Below are 23,922 nucleotides of genomic sequence, written 5' to 3'. Positions count from 1 at the left end.
TATGCCTAAAACTGCAGACAGAATTTCTATCCATCGAGAAAGGACGGTATTCGCGTATAGATCAATTTTGAAGATACGCAGTGTAAAAATGGAGGACTCGCAGGAATATATTTGTACAGGGAAGTCCATGGGTAATTTGACTCAGTCTACTGGATATCGTTTGGAAGTGAACGGTAATTGGAAATGCAAATTCCTAAAAAGATTAAATAGTGTATTGTTGAATAATTTTAGTTTCGTTTTAGCTGCGCGAGCGCCTATTATTACCGATACCAATTTAAAGAAAGGCGAGAAAATCATCGATCTTAACACACCAGGTTACAAGGGAATAAATATTCACTGTTTCGTGGATGGTATGCCTAAACCGAGTATTATTTGGTTTAAGGTAAGTGATTAGGTGTTGATATTATATTTCTACATCAGGTTTATATCTTATTTACCACTTTACTATTTTGTTATTTTATTATTTTACCACTTTACTATTTTTTGTTATTTTATTATTTTACCATTTTACTATATTGTTATTTTAGTATTTCAATATTTCACTATTTCTGTATTCCACTATTTCACTATATCAATATTTCACTATTTCTGTATTCCACTATTTCACTATATCAATATTTCACTATTTCACTATTTCACTGTTTCACTATATCAATATTTCACTACTTCACTACTTCACTACTTCACTACTTCACTACTTCACTACTTCACTACTTCACTACTTCACTACTTCACTACTTCACTACTTCACTACTTCACTACTTCACTACTTCACTACTTCACTACTTCACTACTTCACTACTTCACTACTTCACTACTTCACTACTTCACTACTTCACTACTTCACTACTTCACTACTTCACTACTTCACTACTTTACAATTTCACTACTCCACTATTCCACTCTTTTCTCTATTCTATTTTCTTAATTTTCGCATTTCTCTATTTCGCTATTTCTCTACTTCACTATTTAACTATTTCAATATTTTACTATTGTACTACTTCACCACTTCATTGTTTCACTATTTTACTATTTCACTATGTCACTATTTTATCATTTTACTAAAAAAAAAAAAAAAATTCGGACATTTATTTTGTTGCAAGCTTTTGAAAATCGACTTACTTTTGATAGGATGGTACACAGTTGTTAATTAACAACGACAAGCACAAGATTTCCAATAACTCCCAAAAAGTTGAAATGGCATATCCATTGGAAGTCGACAGCGGCGTGTACATGTGTCGAGCGGAGAATCGGTTTGGAAAAGTAGAAGCTTCTCAACGAATAAGGGTGAAAGGTAATTTGTTAAATCGAGCAGTGTAGACACGCAGGAGTAAGAAATTCCACTTACGTTTGTTTCAATTAACAGGATTCGGTATTCAAGCTAGCAGACTTGTAACTGTGATCATTTTACCTGTCATGTTAGCGGTGTTAGTTTTGATCCTGGTGATTTTCGTCGGCCTCAAGTATCGCCGTTATAGGGTAACTTCAGTTTGTGGTGTTAAGTCGTGCCATTTGATTGCCCAACAATTTCATCAGCTTCTATGATGTTGCAGACGAAAAATAGGAAATTAATGCGAGATGCTTTTCGGCGCTTTGAGAAGGGAGCTGTCGAGTGTTTGAATCCGGAGTTGACACTAGACGATCAGGCAGATCTCCTACCTTATGATAAGAAATGGGAATTTCCCATCGAGAATTTGAAATTAGGTAAGCGTCGATTAAAACTCTTCACACGACATTTTCCATTGATTAACACGTTCCGTGCCGAGCTTTTCTTACTCGAATCTTCACACTTTGATATTTTACTAAAACTTGATGTATTACGTGCAATTATTAATTCTCGTACACATGACAACGTAACAAAAACTTATCAACGCCCATTCTTGCGGTGGAAATTGATTCTTCGGTTCTAAATTTCTTGTAAACAATTTGTTCAGTTCACTAAGTAAACATGCAAGCGTGTACCATCGATGGTACACGTGACACGGAAAGTGTTAAAAGTTCCTTCTGTAGTTAAATATACCGAAATTCGTCCTCGAATGTATAATTTTCAAAATAAAATCACAATCAGTCCGATGAAGTTGGACTGTTGCATCTGCTTTGTTTACATATTGTTTGATCACGTTCAAATAGTATAAATATTATAAAAAAATATACCGTCGTACCGTGCAAGATCTGCGTAACTTTCGCAAGTAGGAATTAGCCATTGTAAAGCGATATTCGTCGAAGTTTCAAAGCGGACGCTTCAAAAATGGCCAACGAGAGCCATAGCGAGAACGGAGACAGTTCTCAGTATATGCTCTCTCGATGACAAACGCGTAACGCGTAAAGACCAAACATATTTAAAAAATTGGCAACTGGTGTTGATCCTGATTCATCTAACCCATTAATTCTCTACACTATGTATTGGGTTGGCAACTAAGTAATTGTGCCGATTTCAGTTATAGATATCTCTCAGTCCCATTTTTATGATATCCGTGAATGTTATATTATAAAATTATTATTATTATTATGTGTTATTTTTTATTATCCGTGAACGTTAGCAACTGGACAAATTGAATGCAGCGGTCAAGGAAAAGCGACCAGAATTGGTCAATCGTAAAGGTGTCATTTTCCAGCAGGACAATGCTAGGCCGCACACGTCTTTGTCCACTCGGCAAAAATTGATGGATATTGGTTGGGAATCGATGTTACACCCACCATATAGCCCTGATCTCGCGCCATCGGATCACCACTTATTTCGATCCCTGGACAACTCCCTTCGTGGTAAAACTTTTAACGATGACGACGCTGTAAAATCTCACTTAACTCAGTTTTCGGCCGGAAAGGATCAGACTTTCTACGAGCGTGGAATTTTCAAGTTGTCAGAGAGATGGCAAAAGGTCATCGAACCAAATGGAAAATACATTGCAGATTAAACTTCATTCCAAGTGAAAAAAAAATTTTTTATTTCATTGAACAAATCGGCAATTACTTAGTTGCCAACCCAACAGCTTTCGCAGTCGGCTCAGAAATCATTTCGGATTTGTGTTCGAGGTTTTTGGTTCATATAAGAACCATCTGTTGTCTGTTAACCCTAGAAAGATAACCATATGACAACGTACGTAAAAGATAACCGTACGCTTTAGAGGCGCATGCTTTTCTAAGGCGTCAATTTTATACTAACAATGGATATTTATTTAAGTTAATCTAGTCATTTTAAAGGTTTGGCATTATTGTACAAATAAAATGCATTTATATTATATTTTTTTATATTTTAAGTAATTTTAAACTTAAATCACTAGACCTCTATGAAAAATTAACAAAAATCAACAGTCTTCGCAGGCGCCTCTGCGACGTAGGTTATCTTTCTCGGGTTAAAAAGCTAATTGAAATGTTAATTGAACGGAGTAAGTTTGGCTAATAATTTTCTGTAATAACTGTGCGGTAACGACTTACAGGGAAAAAATTGGGAAGCGGTGCGTTCGGCGTAGTCTTGAAAGCGGAAGCTCTAGGCATTTGCGAAAGCGGGGAGAAAACTACTGTTGCTGTGAAAATGGACCGTCGTGGTCCCGATAACCTGTATATGTCTGAACTTGGCAATGAAATCAAGATCATGATACATGTTGGCAAACACCTGAACGTTGTCAACCTTCTTGGTGTTTGCACGAAAGACAAGTTGGAACGTACGTTTTCTTCCTGTTAATTCATTTAGGGTCACGCTCTACTAAGTCCAAAAGTACCATTTGTAATATAAATTAGCACCGGATTTCGAAACGTACACATATTATCATGTGAAAATTATTAATTAAAGACACGTATTTTTTATTCTCTAGTTCCTACAACCATTTTATTTCGCTTTCGCAAAATTTGTTGCATTACGCTGGTTGTACAGCACCAAATTTCTTGCGAGTTCACTGAATTTTCTTTACAATAATCAAAATCATTTGTAATATTGTTAGCCTGTAGACTTATCGTTTAAAGAGTAAATTTCAATTTTATATAAATGATTTTTGTTGCTTCTTCAGATCGATTGTTAGCGATCGTAGAATTCTGCCAATTTGGAAATCTGCGCGATTACTTATTCAAGCATAGAAGCGATTTTATCAATCAGATCGACCCAACGACTGGCAAATTTGATCTCAACATCGGTCAAGATCGGTTGATCTTAACGAGACCAGCCAGGCTCTGCAGCACTAACAGGTTCGTTGCTATAATAATTCCTTCGTGCTACCTTTTACTTGTTAACAACACTACGACTACGAATCTATAATATCTCATGTAGTTGTAAACGAACATAATTTGGTGTTCAGCGAATAACACTTTCGTTGTTGAATTATAAAATGTTAGTCCAGAATGGTTGTGTAAGAACCCATATATGCGTTCATAATCCAGATCGAATGGTTTTATGATAAGCCAGATATGTGTTCAAAGTCCAAATTAAATGGTTATGTGAATATCCATATATGCGTTAACAATCCATTGTTAACGATTCTGCCGAACGCATATATGTGTTCATACTGCTCAAAGGAATAAGTAAATTAATAGGGACGTAACAGTATCGTTTCATGCATCGAAATGCAACTATTTGCTTCCGGTGATTAACACGATGAAACTACTGGTGCATGCAAGGGGTTTCCGTGCTCACGCTTTTCTGTTCTTCTCTGTCTGCGCGATAGGGTAAAATCTGCGGAATTGTCATCTTGTTTCAGTAACCGCAGTTCTGAATCTGATTCGGTGCAGTGTCACGCGCGTGATTCCGTTCTTGATAGTGCTTCATCTCAACCTGGTTGGTCCAACTATCGGGGAGACTACAAGGACTCTAATGTAAAACCAATTTGCACGCAGGATCTGTTGTCCTGGGCGTTCCAAGTAGCCCGTGGAATGGAATATCTCAGCCAGAGAAGGGTGAGTTTCTGCGAGTTCTCGTCTCAAATAATTCTATCAGAACTGTATTATACAGAAAATTTCTATTTCAAAGCGAACTATATAATTAAATGAAAATGAAAATATCAATCATTTTTGGTAGTATTCACTTTGTTTTGTGCTTGACAATTCTATATGTTCTATACTTACTACGAATTAGCGTAATATCTGCAGTCTATTTATATAACAATTAAATAGTGAACTGTGACTTTTGCAATATTTCATTTGCATCGGAGATAAGCTACTGGACAAATGTCGGATCGCATATATACCATTTTTTAAAAATGAATGTACAGGTATTACACGGTGACCTGGCCGCTAGAAATATTCTGCTGGCCGATGACAATGTAGTGAAGATATGCGACTTCGGTCTGGCCAAGAGCATGTACAAAGAAGAAATTTACAAAAAGAAAAGCAACGGTCCATTACCCATTAAGTGGCTGGCCATCGAAGCAATGAGAGATCGAATTTTCTCCACGCAATCGGACATTTGGTCGTTCGGCATAGTACTGTGGGAGTTTTTTACGCTGGCTATGACTCCGTATCCTGGAATTGAGTCGGAGATAGTGTACCAGAAGCTGATCGAGGGTTACAGAATGGAGCAGCCAGACTATGCCACGCCCGAAGTGTAGGTTCACTCGAGATTTTTTACTTGGAATTATATTCGAAAACTAATTAAACGGAACAGTTTAAAGATTTCTGACTTTCTAAACATATATGTTAACGAATGTGTCTCATCGAGTACCTGAATGAACTTCTTTTAAGGGGTTATGCTCGGTCAGAAATCTTCAAAAAATCAATTGTTAGGTTTTGATTGCTTACGAGAGAGTATTTTCTGATAGTTCCATTGTGATCGGATTGATCTTGACGGAGATATTGTCATTTAATTATATAAATAATTAAACTTCAACACTTTGACAGCCGTTGTCACGTACACATGACTTCGCGAAAATTTCAATTATGAAAATCGATTCAGCGCAGCTTTCTAAAAAATGTCTCATAATTATGTTATTAACAGACTATATCCTATTTGTATTATCAACGAAGTATATCATAATTACGCTATTAAAAAAGTGTATCATAATTACGCCATTAGCACTTTGGCTGCCGCGTCACCTATATGTTGGTGACAGAATTATTTCAAATTTAGTTTTTGATCATTCCTTTTTAGAGGCTGTTCCACTACAACTTCATATTATCCAGATTCACAAGTGGTAACAATATTGAAGAAATAGTTATGTTATATAAAACTTTGTGCTTTGGAATTTTAATTAAATTGAATGAAATAATTTAATTGTATGAAATATTTGAGATACTTGCCGGGGCCGTCAAAGTGTTGAGAACTCTTAAAATTTACGGTTCATAAAAAAGAAAATATAACTAGTAACATATGGCCTGATATTTTAAATAAAGAATCATTGATTGAAAAAGGTTTTAAAAATATTTTCAGAGAAGAAAATTCCCCCAGAAATATCATCTTTTTAAACTCCTAATTGAACATGACCCCTTGCAAACTTCACCCCGAATGCAAATTTCCAAATCTTCCAAATGGCGTGGTCAACTGTATCAGCATGGTTAATCGTACGTCGAGGACTGCAATACGTACGAACAGTGCAATTTGTAATCGATAACTGATGCTTTGCAATTTATCATTTCCAGGTACGACATAATGCATTGGTGTTGGAAGGACAAGCCTTATCTGCGTCCAAGTTTCACGGAGCTAGTCGACAGAGTAGGAAATTTGTTGGAGAAGAATGTAAGAGCGGTAAGTTCGTTGAGTGATCTTCGTGTCGCTACGTTCAGATCGAAATACAGTAAAAATTTCCCCGTAATTGATGCTCAGATCATACACAAAAATGGATAAACAAGCCTCAAGGCTCCATTAATCGCATCTGCTCTTCCCAAATTGTCCATTTTGTGTAAAATCTGTGCGCCAATTTGAGAGAATTTACTGTATTTTATATAATATATAATATATAATATTATATAAATTAATACAGTAAATTCTCTCAAATTGGCAAATTCTCAAAATATAATATATTATTAATAATATTTATATTAATAATAAATATAATATTTAATATATTTTATTTTATATTAATCGCATCTGCTCTTCCCAAATTGTCCATTTTGTGTAAAATCTGTGCGCCAATTTGAGAGAATTTACTGTATTATATTATATATTATAGTATTATATAATATTATATAAATTAATACAGTAAATTCTCTCAAATTGGCAAATTCTCAAAATATAATAGATTATTAATAATATATATTAATATTAATATAATATTAATATAATATTATTAATAATATTTATATTAATAATAAATATTATATAATATTTAATATACTGTATTAATTAATGCCACTCCCTATTAATGGAGTTTTTGGCATTCTCCACACATTTCCATGGATAATCGAAGACCGTGATCATGTGGAAAGAATATGTTCAGCCACGATGATCTCGAAAGCTATTAACCCTTCGCGACTGAATTGAAAGCAAAAAATTGGTAATTCCAGCACTACATCGAATTAAACGTCCCATACCTGGACATGAACAAGACTCTGCTGGAGGACGGGAAGGAAGATTACCTGATGTTGGTCTCTGCGCCCGATCACGTTGCGCTTTCTTCGCCGACTCGCGATCCCGCGAATCCCGACGCATTTGAAACCACGAGAGAATCCGGCTACTTCAGCATGATTCGCGAGGACACCGAGGAGACATCGCTTATGCTGGACAAGGAGGAGGAAGATCCCTATCTGAAACCTATCAGTGTCCAGGAGCGGAAGGCGCAGTTTGCCGCGAGCAAAGGATCGGCGAGTAATCAGGCGGTGGGAAGATCAGGATTATGCCAACTGCAAACCATCGACGAATAAATCCGAATAAAACGAATGACGTGGTCGCGGAGGAGAGGGTGCTGAATACGTATACGATGGCAGGGATGGGCTTCGCTCCGGCGATCTTAAGCACTCCGGGGAATTACCTGAATATGCGTCAGCAGAAGAAGGGCATGAAGGAATATTTGCCTGTAGGATGCAACAATTCCAGCAATGTGATTGTGGATAATCGAGAGGCGATTCGAAGCGGGATCTCAAGTGTTTGGAAACTGCTGTTTACCCCGAAGCAATCCACTCGAAATTGCGTGACGCGTGTAGAGAAATGTACCTATATACATTATACCGAATAGTACACCTGGAAATACAGTGTGTGTCCCAAGGTGTTCCTGATGTCATTTCAAGGAACTTCTTCCTTGGCGAGAATGCGATACGTGGCTTCGTTTACGAGTTATTAACGATAAACAGTGACCAATGAGAAGCGAGATCAGCTGGCGCGAGTTGGTCCAAAAGCCAGTTCCGTTCATTGGCTCGGCCGCTTCGCGAGACGTGATCTCGTCTCTCATTGGTCACTGTTTTTCGTTAATATCTCGTGAATGAAGTCGCGGATTGCATTTCCGCTAAGGAAAATGTTACTTCAAACGGCCTCAAAAACCTCTCATTTCTCGCTTGTACAATAATTTTGGGACACCCTGTGTATTACGAATGTATCGTGTGTACAATAATTGATACAATGTGCAATGAGATGATTTTCCTGGAAGGGAGAAAAGAAACTCACGATGTTATAGTATTGAAAACACAGTACCTGAGTACCCAGTGAGCACATCTTAAAGACGTCCATTTTACGTCTATTTTAAGGATAACTTGAAGACATCGTTTTAACATCTGAAACAAAAAACGTCTTTAACGCTTGAGATATGTCTTGAAGGCGTTTTCTTTTATGTTCGCAATGGTTTTTTAAATGAATCAGTCAAGTGCTTTTGAATAAAAATTTAATACGGGCGATGGAATCGGAAGATAAAAATGACGATGTGAGTTTCATTTTTACACTTTTTACACAAATTGGTGGTCGCCAAGGGCGCACCGATCAGCGATCTATTTTCTACAAAGATAGCTTTTCCAGAAGTTCGCCCGTTTCAATAGCGGCCGTCTGGAAAAGTATTGCTAAAGTCGCTAAAGTAGAGCGACATTTTTATAACATAAGATTCGGACCAACTTTCAATTCGCCAAAACTGTAAATTGCGCTGACAAAAGTAGTCGCAGCCAGCGACTGGCGGTGCGAAATAACGACCAACGATGATTAAGACGACGTCGTCTACGATAAGTCGTGGTCAAAGGATCGCCGGGGAGTAGTCGGATTTTAGAAAAGTTAGTATAATACGTTCGTTCGGCTAGGACAGCAGGACAGCGGCCGTAATCCTTGCCGATAATTGACGTGCTTCTGAAAGTCGAGTGTACACGTGTGATGACGTTCTGTGGTACAAACATATATATAGAGTTCAAGCTTAGGTGATACCTAAAAAAAAGAAAGTAGCATCAGGAAGGGTTGGATAGGGTTATTGAAGAATAACCACGAAAAAATGCTATACCGCTACCGACAGTTCCTCTTTGCTGTCGCTCTTCTCTCAGATCTGTGCAGAGGTAATTGCGGCTTTATCTGTCACTATCAACCCCATCCGTGACCCTCGAAGCGTTTCGCGCGAGCATGTAGTCAAATAACTCGGCACAAGCCGCACAACTCGAAGGATCACTTCGTTGACTATTGGGTTGGCAACTAAAAAGAAACTTATACGCGATGGTAGATACTTGTTTCCATGGAATCCAAGATGCACTGTAGTAGTTTTGGTCTCTCGGAATAGTAATGGTACACTTCAGGTACAGAGTTTCGCCCTTTTTTACGTGCAGCAAAGTATTATTCGCAATTCTCGGTTGGGGTAGTACATTGTCCGTTGATCCTATCGAGAGAAAAATGTACTCTCTCATAATTTTGCTAATGTTAAAATGACAGCACGATTGTTAAATAAAAGAAAAAGTACGTCTTCTATTGGGTTGGCAACTAAGTAATTGCCGATTTCAGTTATAGATGTCTCTCACTCCCATTTTTATGATATCCGTGAATGTTATATTATAAAATTATTATTATTATTATTATGTTATTTTTTATTATCCGTGAACGTTAGCAACTGGACAAATTGAATGCAGCGGTCAAGGAAAAGCGACCAGAATTGGTCGATCGTAAAGGTGTCATTTTCCAGCAGGACAATGCTAGGCCGCACACGTCTTTGTCCACTCGGCAAAAATTCATGGATATTGGTTGGGAATCGATGTTACACCCACCATATAGCTCTGATCTCGCGCCATCGGATCACCACTTATTTCGATCCCTGGACAACTCCCTTCGTGGTAAAACTTTTAACGATGATGACGCTGTAAAATCTCACTTAACTCAGTTTTCGGCCGAAAAGGATCAGACTTTCTACGAGCGTGGAATTTTCAAGTTGTCAGAGAGATGGCAAAAGGTCATCGAACCAAATGGAAAATACATTGCAGAATAAACTTCGTTCCAAGAGAAAAAAAAATTTTTATTTCATTGAACAAATCGGCAATTACTTAGCTGCCAACCCAATATGTTTGATAGGTGACCGAGATGATCTCCATTCAGATTCCGTCATAGTAGACCTTGCTGCCAGATATTTGGATCTGCTATTTCGCTTCATTCGTTCGTGTTTCGTCTTCTTGATTCCCCGAAAAGCATCCGGTTATTTCGGTGCTCTGGTGGATTACTTCTACTTTTAACGCGCTGAAAATATTGTAGAGATGACATTACCCGAATTTTATTTCATACGAGGAAGATCGAGGTTTTGTAAGGTCGAATCAGAATACTCGAATGATAGTTCGAAGTTTCTGGTGACATGTTGGCGATATTGCATATTCGTGTTCGTTTAAACAATAATATGGAAAATTAAATGTTACTTCACAATTGCATTTCTGTGTGCATTGTAGCTTATCTCGGCGAAACCACACGTTCTTCCCTAACCTTCTCCAGCCAGCCGCGTTCTTCCGCAGCTTTCTCGCGTGATGTTACTGTTTCCTCTAAAAAACAGCGTAAATGTAGGTATTACTGCAGACGTCCTAAATACTGCGGTATTATTATACATAAAAGCAATAAAATCTAACATTTTATAGTGTGTAATCTTCTACAAATGAATCTCGTAATTTTTTATAAGTTTAATATTGATAATTTCTGACAAACAAGTAACAGCCATCGCGGTTTTAATTCACTTGTTGACTTTTGATATTTGGAAGCTTACGAAGACGTTGAATCTTATGATATGCTCGTAATGGCTGCTGTGTACGCTGATATGAAAGCCATTTATATTTTATAGACTTTTTCCCAGATTCAACTGCTATAAAACCAAATATATCACCCACAATTGACCACATTATTTTCAAAGAAGGCGAGCCTCTGAAGCTACATTGCTCCGGCAACTCGAGCATTTTCTTCACGTATCCCACTAACCGAACATATTATGTAAGTAACGGAACAATAAGATAATATTGTTTTATGGAGGAAAAACTTTCAGTTACGAAACAATCAAAGTTGATTGTAACATATGATTTAATAATACAATCATCGACAGTACAATAATACAGTCCTTTCTTATACATCGCCCATCGAAATAAGCAAAACGCAAGACGAGAATGGCACCAACTACCACAAGTTTTATCGACCGAATACAGTATTTGGAGATACTGGTTGGTATGGTTGCTCGTACCAACCTATTCTAACCATCAGATGTAATTATTCCGACCCTGCAATCAGCTGGATTTATGTCTACGTTGAGTGTAAGTTGGGGCAATTTGTGCATAAACCTGTACAGTTTAAATGAAATCTGACTCGAATTTGGGAGACTTCTCAAAGTACTAATTATGACATTAGGTCTACCGGAAAGTTCTGTCCGATAGTGTCACTTCAAGTTTCAATCCAGATTTGAGATATATATGACTATCTCTCTTTATCATTGCATTTACACGCATGTACAATTCTCACGAGATTTATTATTTTCTGTACACTTTTCGACGAGAAGATTATACATTTTACGAATATCCAACTTTGGATTTAAATACCTCCGATTTCAAGAATGGCGAGACTTGGCGACTTTCGAATGCCGGAAAACTTAGAATGTGTGCTTTTACAACATGTCAATTCTATCCTAACACATAGGTATCGAAACGAACGCGAAGTTGCCCCGGATAGAAAACGGTAGTGACATATTCGTGCGATTGCTTACTTTACGGCTATCCGACACAAATTCTTTCATAATATTGAAATATTAGGTCTACCGGAAAGTTCTGTCCGATAGTGTCGCTTCAAGTTTCAATCCATATGCACATGTTGATTCGAGACGTATACGACTGTCTCTCTTTATCATTGCATTTACACACATGTACTCTCCTAAATAAACTGAAACAAAGATGTCTCGTGTCATTATTAAGCGAGACGCGATCGTGAAAACATGGCTACCGATGATAATGCCAGGCCACATGCTGCTTTGGCGACTCGTCAGAAAATCGCAGAGCTAGGCTGGGAAATTCTGTCGCATCCACCATACTCCCCGGACCTAGCACCCTCCGATTATCACTTGTTTCTCTCTTTGCAAAACTTTTTACAGGAAAAAAATTCAAAACTGAAGCTGATGTCAACCAAGCACTAGTCGAGTTCTTCGCCTCTAAAAATAAATCATTTTTTAAAAGTGGCATTTACAAGTTGCCATCGCGCTGGCAAGAAGTCATAAGTAACGATGGAAAGTATATTGTACAATAAATATTATTAAATGTATGAAAATTGTGTTATATTTCAATTCAAAAACGGTACAGAACTTTCCGGTAGACCTAATATATCGTTAAAGATTGAAGATTAACCTGAAGATTCCTTATAATATGTAACATGTTATTGTTTACAAATATGGGATCGTTGAAAGTTGTTATTATAATGTAATGCGATACTGAGAAAGACAATTCCAAAAGGAGCACTAAAAGAGAACGCGCAGAAGTGATAGTTCGACAGATGATGAAGAAGGAATTATTCTAAATGATGGAAAAGTGATTACGAAGAAAATTATATATATGACACAGAATGTTTGCTTTGTGCATGCGTTTAACACGCTGGCAAGAAGTCATAAGTAACGATGGAAAGTATATTCTACAATAAAAATATTATTAAATGTATGAAAATCGTGTTATATTTCAATTGAAAAACGGACAGAACTTTCCGGTAGACCTAATATATCGTTAAAGATTGAAGATTAACCTGAAGATTCCTTATAATATGTAACATGTTATTGTTTACAAATATGGGATCGTTGAAAGTTCTTATTATAATGTAATGCGAAACTAAGAAAGACAATTCCAAAAGGAGCACTAAAAGAGAACGCGCAGAAGTGATAGTTCGACAGATGATGAAGAAGGAATTATTCTAAATGATGGAAAAGTGATTACGAAGAAAATTATGACACAGAATGTTTGCTTTGTGCGTGCGTTTAACACGCTGGCAAGAAGTCATAAGTAACGATGGAAAGTATATTCTACAATAAATATTATTAAACGTATGAAAATTGTGTTATATTTCAATTCAAAAACGGACAGAACTTTCCGGTAGACCTAATAATTGCAATTCGGCGAATCAATCCCGCAGTTATTTTTGTAACATCGGGACGTGGCAATTTAGGCGTTCAACAATTGTGTTTCAGCTAAAACAGCTCGGTTTGTGGAACAAGCAAATTTATATAAGTTAATAAGAACTTATGGTGAAACCATTGTCATACCGTGTAGACCAACGTCGCCGGAAGCAGAAGTCCGGATTACACAGATTGTTAACGGAAAGGTATTTGATTGCTTAACAAATTTTCTAATATAAACTTCGTGAAGCAACGTAACGTTGGAGCCACAAAACGTTTCTACTAAATTAACTAGAAAGATCGTATATAATTGACAGAAATTACGAAATTGTGTAAGATTTCTTGAAACCTTTAATAGGGCAGTGGAGCCGGTATATCGTCAAGTAAACAATTGCTGTAACTTTGGTTTGTTTCCCGGCGCAATTAACACTATATTCATCGAATAAAACATATTAAATATTTCTGCTCCTTTATTTAGTGTACCCATGAATCAAAAAAATGTAATACGACTCATTTGATAATTTACAGGGTGTCCTAAAAATGTCTCGCAATGCGTAGGTCATTTGAAGTAACGTTTTCCTTAGCGAAAATGCAATCCTCGGCATTGTTTACGAGACATTAACGAAAAATAGTGACCAATAAGAGGCGAGCTCGACTGAGACGAGGCGGTCCAGTCAACGAGCGCACGGAGCCCAGTTACGCTGATTGGCTCGGCCGTCTCGCGCCAGCAGTTCTCATCTCTCATTGGTCACCGTTTTTCGTTGATAATTGGCAAACAAAGCCGCGCATCCCATTATCGTCAAGGAAATAGTTGCTTCGAATGATCCCGTAAACCCCTCGTCTCCGGATTGTGAAACATGTTTGGGACATTTTTCGTATAAAATTAATTATGCCAGAAAACAAATCAATGGCACAACAATTCGTCACTCCCTAGTATGCTGGCTTCACTATACTACGTGGAATATTCGGAAAACTTTGCAAGAACGATATTTGGTGTGCGTCAAGAAAATAATATTGGCATCGATTCGTTCTAATCATCTGCGAAGACGAATGGTTCTCTTATAATTGCGTAGGCTTCACGATTGATGATACGTACAGTTAATGTGGCATAAGGTTATATTTCGTGAATAATTAATAAAATACATTGCGCAGAATCGGAACGATTTTTTTACTTCCACTTTCGATCCAAAATATGGATTTACAGTGCTCGTATACGTCGACCTTCCAACACCGGCGACATACAAATGTATCATCGCCCCTGATCAAGCGGTCTCTTATATCGTACATATGCGCTGTGAGTATACTTGTTGCACAACATTTATCTCACAGTCTATCATTTCCATGTGGAAGACATCCTTCTCCTATTTTACAATCGTTTCGATATTTTGATCTTAATAAGATTACGAGCGAAAGAATGCTACTTCGTTAATCTCAATAAAGAAAGAAATCGGATTATTAGCGAAAGTCGCTAAATAAATGAATACATTTTTCTTACAATAGACTTAATAGTAAACGTTCTTTTTCTCACGAAGATCCATAGACTTTTAACAACCTACGATCTTTTTTCATGTAGCGTGGGTTACACTGCCCAAACCAATTATCAATAACACATTGGCGCATGTAATAAAGGGAGAATCTTTATACGTGAAGTGCACCATAAATAGTATGAGGGACATTGAGGACTATGATATATTTTGGATTGTAGCGCGAGAAGTATCTGTCTGTCACATATAAATTACATTCGTGTTTATCTATACCCGCGCGAGTTGAATTCGACACAATAATATGGATATTTCAGGCTGACAGATTCATTGTTTGGACCGATGAAACGATTAATGCAACTTTCTTCTATGAGAGAGCGGCTTTATTGGAAATCAAAAATGTCCTCTACGAGGACGAAGGTATCTACGAATGCAGAGTGACAAATAACAATATTGAAGACAAATCGCATATGTATCTCCAGGTGCATGGTGAGTACGATGATAACGTTCCGAGTTGAGACGTGACCATTGTATCCAGAAGATTCGACCAGATTTCAAATTGGTGGAGTGGGGATAGGTTACATGGCAGGCAGGGATCTGGACTGGAGAACATAACGAGTGTACATTATAATTCTGAACTACGAACTCGTCATGGGAGTGCAAACCGGGCAAATTATCCTTTTAGGCACGACGCGCCACTATAGTGGCTTCCGTGGATATCATCTTTTAGAACGACACGCCACTATAGTGGCTTTCGCGGATGTCATCTCTCTGGACGACGCGCCACTATAGTGGCTTGCTCTAGTAGCTCACTCGCTCATCGTTTGAATCAAATAATCGTCTTCATATGCATTGTTTCACACTTCTTTTGTCTTCGCATCGATTTACAACAGTCTACAGGGTGTCCCAAAAATGTCTCGGAATCCGGGAATGGCGGGTTCCTCGGATCATTTGAAGCAACTTCTTCCTTTACAAAAATGTTCTCCGAGGCGCCGTTAACGAGTTATTAACGAAAAACAGTGACCAATAAGAATCGAGTACGGCTGACGCGAGGCGGCCCAGCCAAGCAGCGCGCGAAGCCCAGTTCCGCTCATTGGCTCGATCGCCTCGCGCCAGCCGAGCTCGCCTCTCATTGGTCACTGTTTTTCGTTAATAACTCGTTAACGGTGCCTCGGAGAAAACTTTTGTAAAGGAAAAAGTTGCTTCCAATGGCCTCAGGAAACCGCCACTTTCGGATTGCTTGAAACTTATTTCTCTTGGCACCCTAATAATAACGTAAATCATAATAGCAGTATCGGGTGTTTCAACCAGTATATGTCTAAATATTTCAGGATACCGCGTTTTCATTTTATGAAATTCAATTTTATGTCTTGTGCATAAAGCAAGCATCAGTCTCCACAATTTCTGCTTATCGAATGTTTAGAGTCGATCGATCCATTCATCAAGTTAACAACTCCGGATTCGAACAGACACTATCAACGTCGTATGGGCGATGCGGTGGAGTTGGTTGTTAACGTAGACGCGTATCCTTCGACTGAACTAAAATGGTATGTCAAAGCCATTTAAATAACATCTTATTATATTTCTAGAGTACTCTGTACTCTACTCTCTGGCAGTAACTAATTAGATTATATATTGGGTTGGCAACTAAGTAATTGCCGATCTGTTCAATGAAATAAAAAATTTGTTGTTCACTTGGAACGAAGTTTAATCTGCAATGTACTTTCCATTTTGTTCGATGACCTTTTGCCATCTCTCTGACAACTTGAAAATTCCACGCTCGTAGAAAGTCTGATCCTTTTCGGCCAAAAACTGAGTTAAGTGAGATTTTACAGCGTCATCATCGTTAAAAGTTTTACCACGAAGGGAGTTGTCCTGGGATCGAAATAAGTGGTAATCCGATGGCGCGAGATCAGAGCTATATGGTGGGTGTAACATCAATTCCCAACCAATATCCATCAATTTTTGCCGAGTGGACAAAGACGTGTGCGGCCTAGCATTGTCCTGCTGGAAAATGACACCTTTACGATCGACCAATTCTGGTCGCTTTTCCTTGACCGCTGCATTCAATTTGTCCAGTTGCCAACATTCACGGATAATAAAAAATAACATAATAATAATAATAATAATTTTATAATATAACATTTACGGATATCATAAGAATGGGAGTGAGAGACATCTATAACCGAAATCGGCAATTACTTAGTTGCCAACCGAATAATATATGAAAATTTAATGACACTGCACATTTAAATGTTCAACTCTCGATAGTTCTTTCGTATATACAGCTGCGAATTTTATGCGTTTGTAATAAAAATGAATAGACGAAACTGACAACGTTAAGAATTCGATTACATTGTTTCTCAACAGTCCCTGTTCTTTTTTTCCAAATGGAAGGTGAAGATGATCACTTTGCACAAAGATTTGTAGTTCACATCTGATTTCTCTATGTCACGATTTCCAAAGTTTCATTTCGTAGGGTCGATGCACGTGGCAACGAAATTCCAACGATTTTGCGGCTACATGGGAGACTCAAGTTATCAGCTAACAATGCATGTTGTAAGCCAACATTGAAAATCAACAGTTTGGATTTCAACGACATGGGAATATATTCTATCCAGGCTAGCAATCGGTATAAAAAGGAAGCTTTGAACTTTACGTTGGAAATAGTAGGTACGCTATATTCATTGTTCATAAACGAAATATAAAAATATTGATCGGAGTGACTGTATCGATGTAAAGGCTGTTCGGTCTGATCCACGATGAGTTTTTTAGCTGAACCGAAAGTGTACATGAACATATCGAGCTCGAACTACTTCAAAAATCAGGTGGCAAAGGCAGAATGCTACGTGGAAGCGTTTCCGAAGCCGAATATTACCTGGAGTTACCGCAAGTGCCCTAATTACCCTTCTTGCGACGATGGTACTCTCGAGCATGTAACGGTATGCAATGTTTTAACATCAAAATTTTATTTAGACTTTACAGCACCTGCTTGGATGAAAATATTGACTCTAACATTCTCCATGAACGTGTATTCATAATTTCAACAACTTTTAAGTGAAACGTGTGACATCGATCATTCTCACCGGCTCGGTGGTTTAGTGTTGATTTATTAAATCAAGAGATATTCATACAGAACTCCAGGGAAAACGGAAACGTGACTCATCTGCTCTCTACACTATCGGCGACCCTTGATATGTACGGCGAAGTCATCTGCAGGGCGTGCAACATTGTTGGCTGCGGAAATGTCACCGAAAACGTGTACGTTTCCGGTAAGAACAGGACCCGCATCACTCTCCACGATAAACGAACCAGAGTAGTTTTGTACCATATAAATAGACTGCGAATTTGAGTCAACAATGTCATAAAAGTATTAAGGGACGAAATTGGTTTTCGCTCAAATACTTGAGTTCGTTATAGTATGTCTCGTTGAATGCTCATTAACTATGCTATCGGAAAGTTCACATAATTCTTACCTGGTGAACATGTTTCTACAACCACGTGTTTGATAGATAGTACAATGTGTTCCAAAATGTTTTAGACGAAGTCGGCGAGTTCGGTGTCATACTCGTGAAACACCTCGTGATAGAAGGCGACGACTGGGAGTTGATCTGCGCTGCTTCGGTTCGCAATTATTCGGACAACTTTGATTGGAGCGGCGAAAGTGGTCCAATTGTACAATCTGGTAGTTTCAATATTTACGCTAAGTTCGCGTTAAATAATTTACTTGTCTAGAATTAATTTCAAAAATCAATGAAGCTCAATGAGAAATTAAACGAATCGAATATAATTTGTTTAAACATTCAGATAGAATCTCTATCGGTCGAGGGAGGACTCGATTGACGTATAGATCCATTTTGAAGATACACAACGTGAAAATCGAGGACTCGCAGGAATATATTTGTACAGGGAAGTCCACTGGCAATTTGACTCGGTCTACTGGATATCGTTTGGAAGTGAAGGGTAATTCGAAATGCAAATTCCTAAGATGGTTGAATGTTGTATTGTTGAATAATATTATTCTTCTTTCAGCTGCACGAGCGCCTATAATTACAGATACCAATTTGAAGAAAGAGGAGATAATCATTGATCTTGAGAGCCGAGGCAACAAGAAAGTACTTTTTCACTGTTTTGCGGATGGTATACCTAACCCAAGCATCAGTTGGTTTAAGGTAATCGATTAGAAGTCGATATTGTATTCCTTAATCACAGTAATATTTTACTGTTTATATTTTATTTACTATTTTACCGTATTCGGAAATTTATCTCGACACAAGTTATTGAAATTCGACATACTTTTCTCAGGATGGTGCACAGGTGGTAGTTAGTAATGAAAAGCACAAGTTATCCAATAACTCTCAAAAACTTGAACTGGAATATCCATTGGAAGTCGACGGCGGCGAGTACGTGTGCCGAGCAGAAAATCGAATTGGAAAAATAGAAGTTTCTCAACGAATAACGATAAAGGGTAATTTGTTAAATTGAGCAGTGCAGACGCACACCGGAGAACGAAATTCCACTTTAACTTCTTTTTAATTAATAGGGTTCAGGATTGTAAGTAACAGACCTGTAGCACTAATCATTTTGGTTGTCATGTTAGCAATTGTCGTTCTGACCCTGGTGATCTACTTTGCCCTCAAGGTTCGCCGTGATAGGGTAACTTCACTTTTGTAGTATTACGCGGCGCCATTTGATTCCACAACAATTACACCATTTTTTATGATGTTCCAGATAATGAGAAGGGAATTAATGGAGGCTGGTCTTATGCATTTTGAGAAAGGAGCTGTCGAGAGTTTGAATCCGGACTTGACTGTAGACGAACAGGCAGATCTCCTCCCTTATGACAACAAATGGGAATTTCCCAGGGAAAGATTGAAATTAGGTAAGCTTTGATTGAAAATCTTTTCTTGACATTTTCTGTTGGAAAATAAGTCCTTATATTGCTCAGTATGCTAAGATTCGTTTTCAGACCTATAATTTTTAAAGCAAATTTGAATTCGATCGATGAAATTGGTGTGTTAAATCTACTCTATTTAAATATTATTTGAACGTGTTCAAATTGTTCGAATGTTATACGACAATATACCATTATATTCGGGAAAGTATACACAATTGTTATAAGTAAGAATTAACCATGTAATTTTTACAGTTCACTACCAAACAATTTGTATAGTTGAAAATTATAACTTTTTTCCGTAATCAAGAAAATAGATTTCAGATTTGCGTTGGACGAAGTAGGTTTCGGTAATAATTTTCGGTAATAACGTTGTAGTATCAACTTACAGGGAAACACTTGGGAAGCGGCGCGTTCGGCGTAGTCTTGAAAGCGGAAGCTTTGGGCATTTGCGAAGGCGAGGCAATTACTACTGTAGCGGTGAAAATGGTCCGCCGTGCTCCCAATCTCGTGTATATCTGTGCACTTGCTAGCGAACTCAAGATCATGGTACATCTTGGCAAACACCTGAACACTGTCAACCTTCTTGGTGCTTGCACAAGAAATATCTTGAAACGTACGTCTTCTAACCCTTTGTTAAGTTAGCACCAAAGGTTAATTTAACCGTATTTAAAGGCATCTATATTCATATGAGGCTTGTAAATGACCATTTATGGACACATTTTTCTTATTCTTTATTTACTATCAGTATTTCATTTCTTCTTTACAAAGTTTGTGAATTGAAGCACTTTCTGAAGATGTAAATAACTTGCAAATTCAAAATTGCTTTTGTTCAAGTTTGTTCATTGGATTTTCTTTACAACAATCTAAATCATTTATGATATTGTTAGCTTGTAGGCTTATCGTTTAAGTAAACATCGTATTTAATTAAATGATTTCTGTTGGTTTTCCAGGTGAATTGTTAGTGATCGTAGAATTCTGCCGATTTGGAAATTTGCACGATTACTTATTGAGCCACAGAAGAGGCTTTATCAATCAAATCGATCCAGCAACTGGCAAATTAGATCTCAGCATCGGCCTTGATCTACTGAAGAGAACTAGCGGTGTTTGCACTACTAACAGGTTCGTTGCTACATTTTCGCCCTCATGTTTCTTGTTACCTGTTAACAACACTACGACGAGGAATCTATCTCGTATGGTCGCAAAAGGACATTGCACGTGTCCTATGCTTTCTCTATAGAACGAATTGTTGCACAATTTAACCTATCTTAAATTATGACTAGGTATTCGAGATCACATTACATGCAATTATGCATTATAATGCATCTAGTCTGCTTCCGATAATTAATACAATGAAACTATTGATGCATGTTGGACTTTGCGGTGCGGACGCTTTTCTATTCTTATCTATCTGCACGATAGGATTAAATCTGCAGAGTTGTCATCTTCTGCCAATATCAACTGTAATTCGGAATCTAATTCGGTGCAGTGTCACGCTACAGCTACCGATTTCCAGGACATCGGTATGTCGGCAGATGATCCCGTACAATATTGCGGTTCCACTGAACATAGTTGTCGGGGAGACTACGGGGACTCTAATTTAAAACCAATCTGCACGCAGGATCTGTTGTCCTGGGCGTTCCAAGTAGCCCGTGGAATGGAATATCTCAGCCAGAGAAGGGTGAGTTTCTGCGAGTTCTCGTCTCAAATAATTCTATCAGAACTGTACTATACAGAAAATTTCTATTTCAAAGCGAACTATATAGTTAAATGAAAATGAAAATATCATTCATTTTTGGTAGTATTCACGTTTTCTTGTGATTGATAATTCTATATATTTTACTTATTACGAATTAGCGTAAAATCCACAGTCTATTTATGTAACGATTGAATTGGAGATAAGTTGCTAGACAAATGTCGGATCGCATATATACCATTTTTTAAAAATGAATGTACAGGTATTACACGGTGACCTGGCCGCTAGAAATATCCTGCTGGCCGATGACAATGTAGTGAAGATATGCGACTTCGGTCTGGCCAAGAGCATGTACAAAGAAGAAATTTACAAAAAGAGAAGCGACTGTCCATTACCCATTAAGTGGTTGGCCATCGAAACAATGAGGGATCGAATTTTCTCCACGCAATCGGACATTTGGTCGTTTGGCATAGTACTGTGGGAGTTCTTTACGCTGGCTATGACTCCGTATCCTGGAATAGAGGCGGAGATAGTGTACCAGAAGCTGATCGAGGGTTACAGAATGGAGCAGCCTGAATATGCCATCCCCGAAGTGTAGGTTCACTCAAAATTTTTCATTTGGAAACGAATCGGGACAGTGCATTTTCAATTATATTCGATAACAAGTGAAAGAAAACAGATTAAAGAAGCCTGACTTTCTAAACATATATCAACGTATGCTCTCCAGCGTGTACCTGCTAAATTACGAGCTACATAGACATCGGACATAGACGTCCACATACATAGACGTCACCTTCCTTTTGACGGAAACTGCAGCCTTGAGAGGCTGGCTTTGCGAACCCCTGGTCCTGCCATAAATTATCTAAATGTGTAGCGACTTCGGCCTATCTGCCTTCGGTTAAAAACAATCTGTCGCTAACATCATGAGACCCGCAAGCCTTATGCTGAATGTAAATTTTCAAATATTCCGAACGGCGCGGTTAACTGTATCAACGTCGACCGTACGTACAGTGTAAATTGTAATTGATAATTCATGCTTTGCAATTTATGATTTCCAGATATGAAATAATGTGTCAATGTTGGAATGCCGAGCCTTCTCTACGCCCGAGTTTCGCGGAACTAGTCGATAGCGTAGGAAATTTGTTGGAGGACAATGTGAAAGCGGTAAGTTCCTTGTGCGATCTTTCCATCACTTTGTACAGATCATACATCTTCGTATCACATTATACAGAATTGTATACCGGAACATGTTCTCGCATAATTCATATGTTAATCGATAATTGGAGGCCATTGTTATGTGGAATAAATATCGTTGGTCATGACAATTTTCGAAGATATTTGCGTTTTATTCAAATTATCTCTGGGTGACTCAATTGAAAACGAAATTGGTAATTTCAGCACTACATCGAATTAAACGCCCCATACCTCGACATGAACAGGACTCTGCTGGATGGCGGAAAGAACGATTATCTGACGATGGTCTCTGCTCCGAACCACGCCGTACTTTCTTCACCGACTCATGATTGCGCGAATTCTGTGGAGACATCGCCTATGCTGAACGAGGAGGAAGATCCCTATCTGAAACCTATCAATGTCCGCGAGCAGAGGGCAGAACTTACCAGAAATAGGAGAATGGTGAAGGATCACGTGGTGCATCCAGATTAATGTTCTGGTAACTGCAACCCGCCGGCCAACTTGTAACTGGAAAGGTCTTTTGAAAAGATGGAGGTCAACTTGAATCTGACGGCCGAGATGGGCTTCGCTCCGACAGTCGTAAACACTTAATAGAACGCTAGTGCTGAAATTACCAATTTCGCTTTCAATTGAGTCACCTAAACATAGAATTAAGCGCAAATATCTTTCGACATTATCATAACTAAAGATATTCATTCTACATGGTTTCCAATTATCCAATACGCGCTTTGGAGTTCAATAAATCCCCACCATTTGGAAGCCTTATCCTCTACTTGTATTTTTTATTAAGTTAATTATATTACTTATATATTATACTATTATGTCAAACTAATTATAGTAAAAAGAAACAAGATACATATAAGTATTCATATATTATTACTCAGTCAGCCAAATCTGTTTCGACCGAATACGGTAATTTCTCCCAGAAATGTTCGGAGGTCGGAACTGAAACCGGCAGATCCGAGAGTACTGAGCCGCGATTCTTCGAGTCGCGCGGTTCGTTTTTATAGAATCTCGGGACAGTCGGCAAAAAAGGCAGCGGCCAACATGTCGGTGTACATTAATGTGAATACGTAGTAATGCTAGAATAAAAACGATGACTTAACCTTTTTATCTTTAATTTCTTGCCACGATTCGAAAACAATTCGGAGGCCACATGACACGATTCGACGGTCACGTACTTAGTACCTACGATGTACTTTGTATTAGGTCTACCGGAAAGTTCTGTCCGTTTTTGAA

At 38.0% G+C, this 23,922-nt stretch overlaps 3 protein-coding genes across 3 annotated transcripts in view; all 3 read left to right on the top strand.

Annotated features, from left to right (window-relative positions):
* The window catches only part of LOC143263266 (vascular endothelial growth factor receptor 1-like), a 10,623-nt gene extending 1,856 nt beyond the window's left edge, over nt 1–8,767 (top strand). The window contains exons 5-15 of the mRNA XM_076528375.1: nt 18–173; nt 243–382; nt 1,132–1,294; nt 1,367–1,479; nt 1,554–1,704; nt 3,438–3,662; nt 4,005–4,179; nt 4,689–4,884; nt 5,199–5,530; nt 6,562–6,667; nt 7,426–8,767. Coding sequence (XP_076384490.1) covers nt 18–173; nt 243–382; nt 1,132–1,294; nt 1,367–1,479; nt 1,554–1,704; nt 3,438–3,662; nt 4,005–4,179; nt 4,689–4,884; nt 5,199–5,530; nt 6,562–6,667; nt 7,426–7,782 — 2,114 coding nt within the window. The 3' untranslated portion in view covers nt 7,783–8,767. The remainder of the gene's footprint in view (nt 1–17; nt 174–242; nt 383–1,131; nt 1,295–1,366; nt 1,480–1,553; nt 1,705–3,437; nt 3,663–4,004; nt 4,180–4,688; nt 4,885–5,198; nt 5,531–6,561; nt 6,668–7,425) is intronic.
* Nucleotides 7,839–15,400, top strand: LOC117225841 (vascular endothelial growth factor receptor 1). Its single transcript, XM_076528376.1, has 6 exons — nt 7,839–8,017; nt 11,110–11,272; nt 11,382–11,586; nt 13,491–13,624; nt 14,571–14,712; nt 14,992–15,400. The coding sequence occupies exons 1-6, from the start codon at nt 7,839–7,841 to the stop codon at nt 15,150–15,152; spliced, it is 984 nt and encodes a 327-aa protein (XP_076384491.1). The 3' UTR covers nt 15,153–15,400.
* An 833-nt stretch (nt 15,401–16,233) lies between these two features.
* LOC117225843 (vascular endothelial growth factor receptor 1) lies at nt 16,234–23,789 on the top strand. Its single transcript, XM_076528359.1, has 16 exons — nt 16,234–16,446; nt 17,379–17,572; nt 17,675–17,841; nt 18,036–18,171; nt 18,441–18,584; nt 18,707–18,862; nt 18,932–19,071; nt 19,205–19,367; nt 19,443–19,555; nt 19,631–19,781; nt 20,185–20,409; nt 20,747–20,915; nt 21,216–21,474; nt 21,752–22,083; nt 22,548–22,653; nt 22,888–23,789. The coding sequence occupies exons 1-16, from the start codon at nt 16,385–16,387 to the stop codon at nt 23,152–23,154; spliced, it is 2,784 nt and encodes a 927-aa protein (XP_076384474.1). The 5' UTR covers nt 16,234–16,384; the 3' UTR covers nt 23,155–23,789.
* The last annotated feature ends 133 nt before the right edge of the window (nt 23,790–23,922 follow it).

This window comes from Megalopta genalis, unplaced genomic scaffold (genome assembly GCF_051020955.1).
Source record: "Megalopta genalis isolate 19385.01 unplaced genomic scaffold, iyMegGena1_principal scaffold0435, whole genome shotgun sequence".
Taxonomy (NCBI): Eukaryota; Metazoa; Arthropoda; class Insecta; order Hymenoptera; family Halictidae; genus Megalopta; species Megalopta genalis.
Note: the sequence above shows the minus strand (reverse complement) of the source record. Positions and strands in the feature narration are given on the sequence as shown.

Excerpts from the sequence above, each read along its gene's own strand:
- LOC117225841 (XM_076528376.1), top strand. The coding sequence starts at position 7,839 with ATGGCAGGGATGGGCTTCGCTCCGGCGATCTTAAGCACTCCGGGGAAT. Across the intron at positions 8,018-11,109 it reads TCAAGTGTTTGGAAACTGCT|CCATTTATATTTTATAGACT; the intron begins GTTTACCCCGAA and ends CTGATATGAAAG. Across the intron at positions 11,273-11,381 it reads CCACTAACCGAACATATTAT|TACAATAATACAGTCCTTTC; the intron begins GTAAGTAACGGA and ends AATCATCGACAG.
- LOC117225843 (XM_076528359.1), top strand. The coding sequence starts at position 16,385 with ATGGGCGATGCGGTGGAGTTGGTTGTTAACGTAGACGCGTATCCTTCG. Across the intron at positions 18,585-18,706 it reads TGGTCCAATTGTACAATCTG|ATAGAATCTCTATCGGTCGA; the intron begins GTAGTTTCAATA and ends TTAAACATTCAG. Across the intron at positions 20,410-20,746 it reads CACAAGAAATATCTTGAAAC|GTGAATTGTTAGTGATCGTA; the intron begins GTACGTCTTCTA and ends TTGGTTTTCCAG.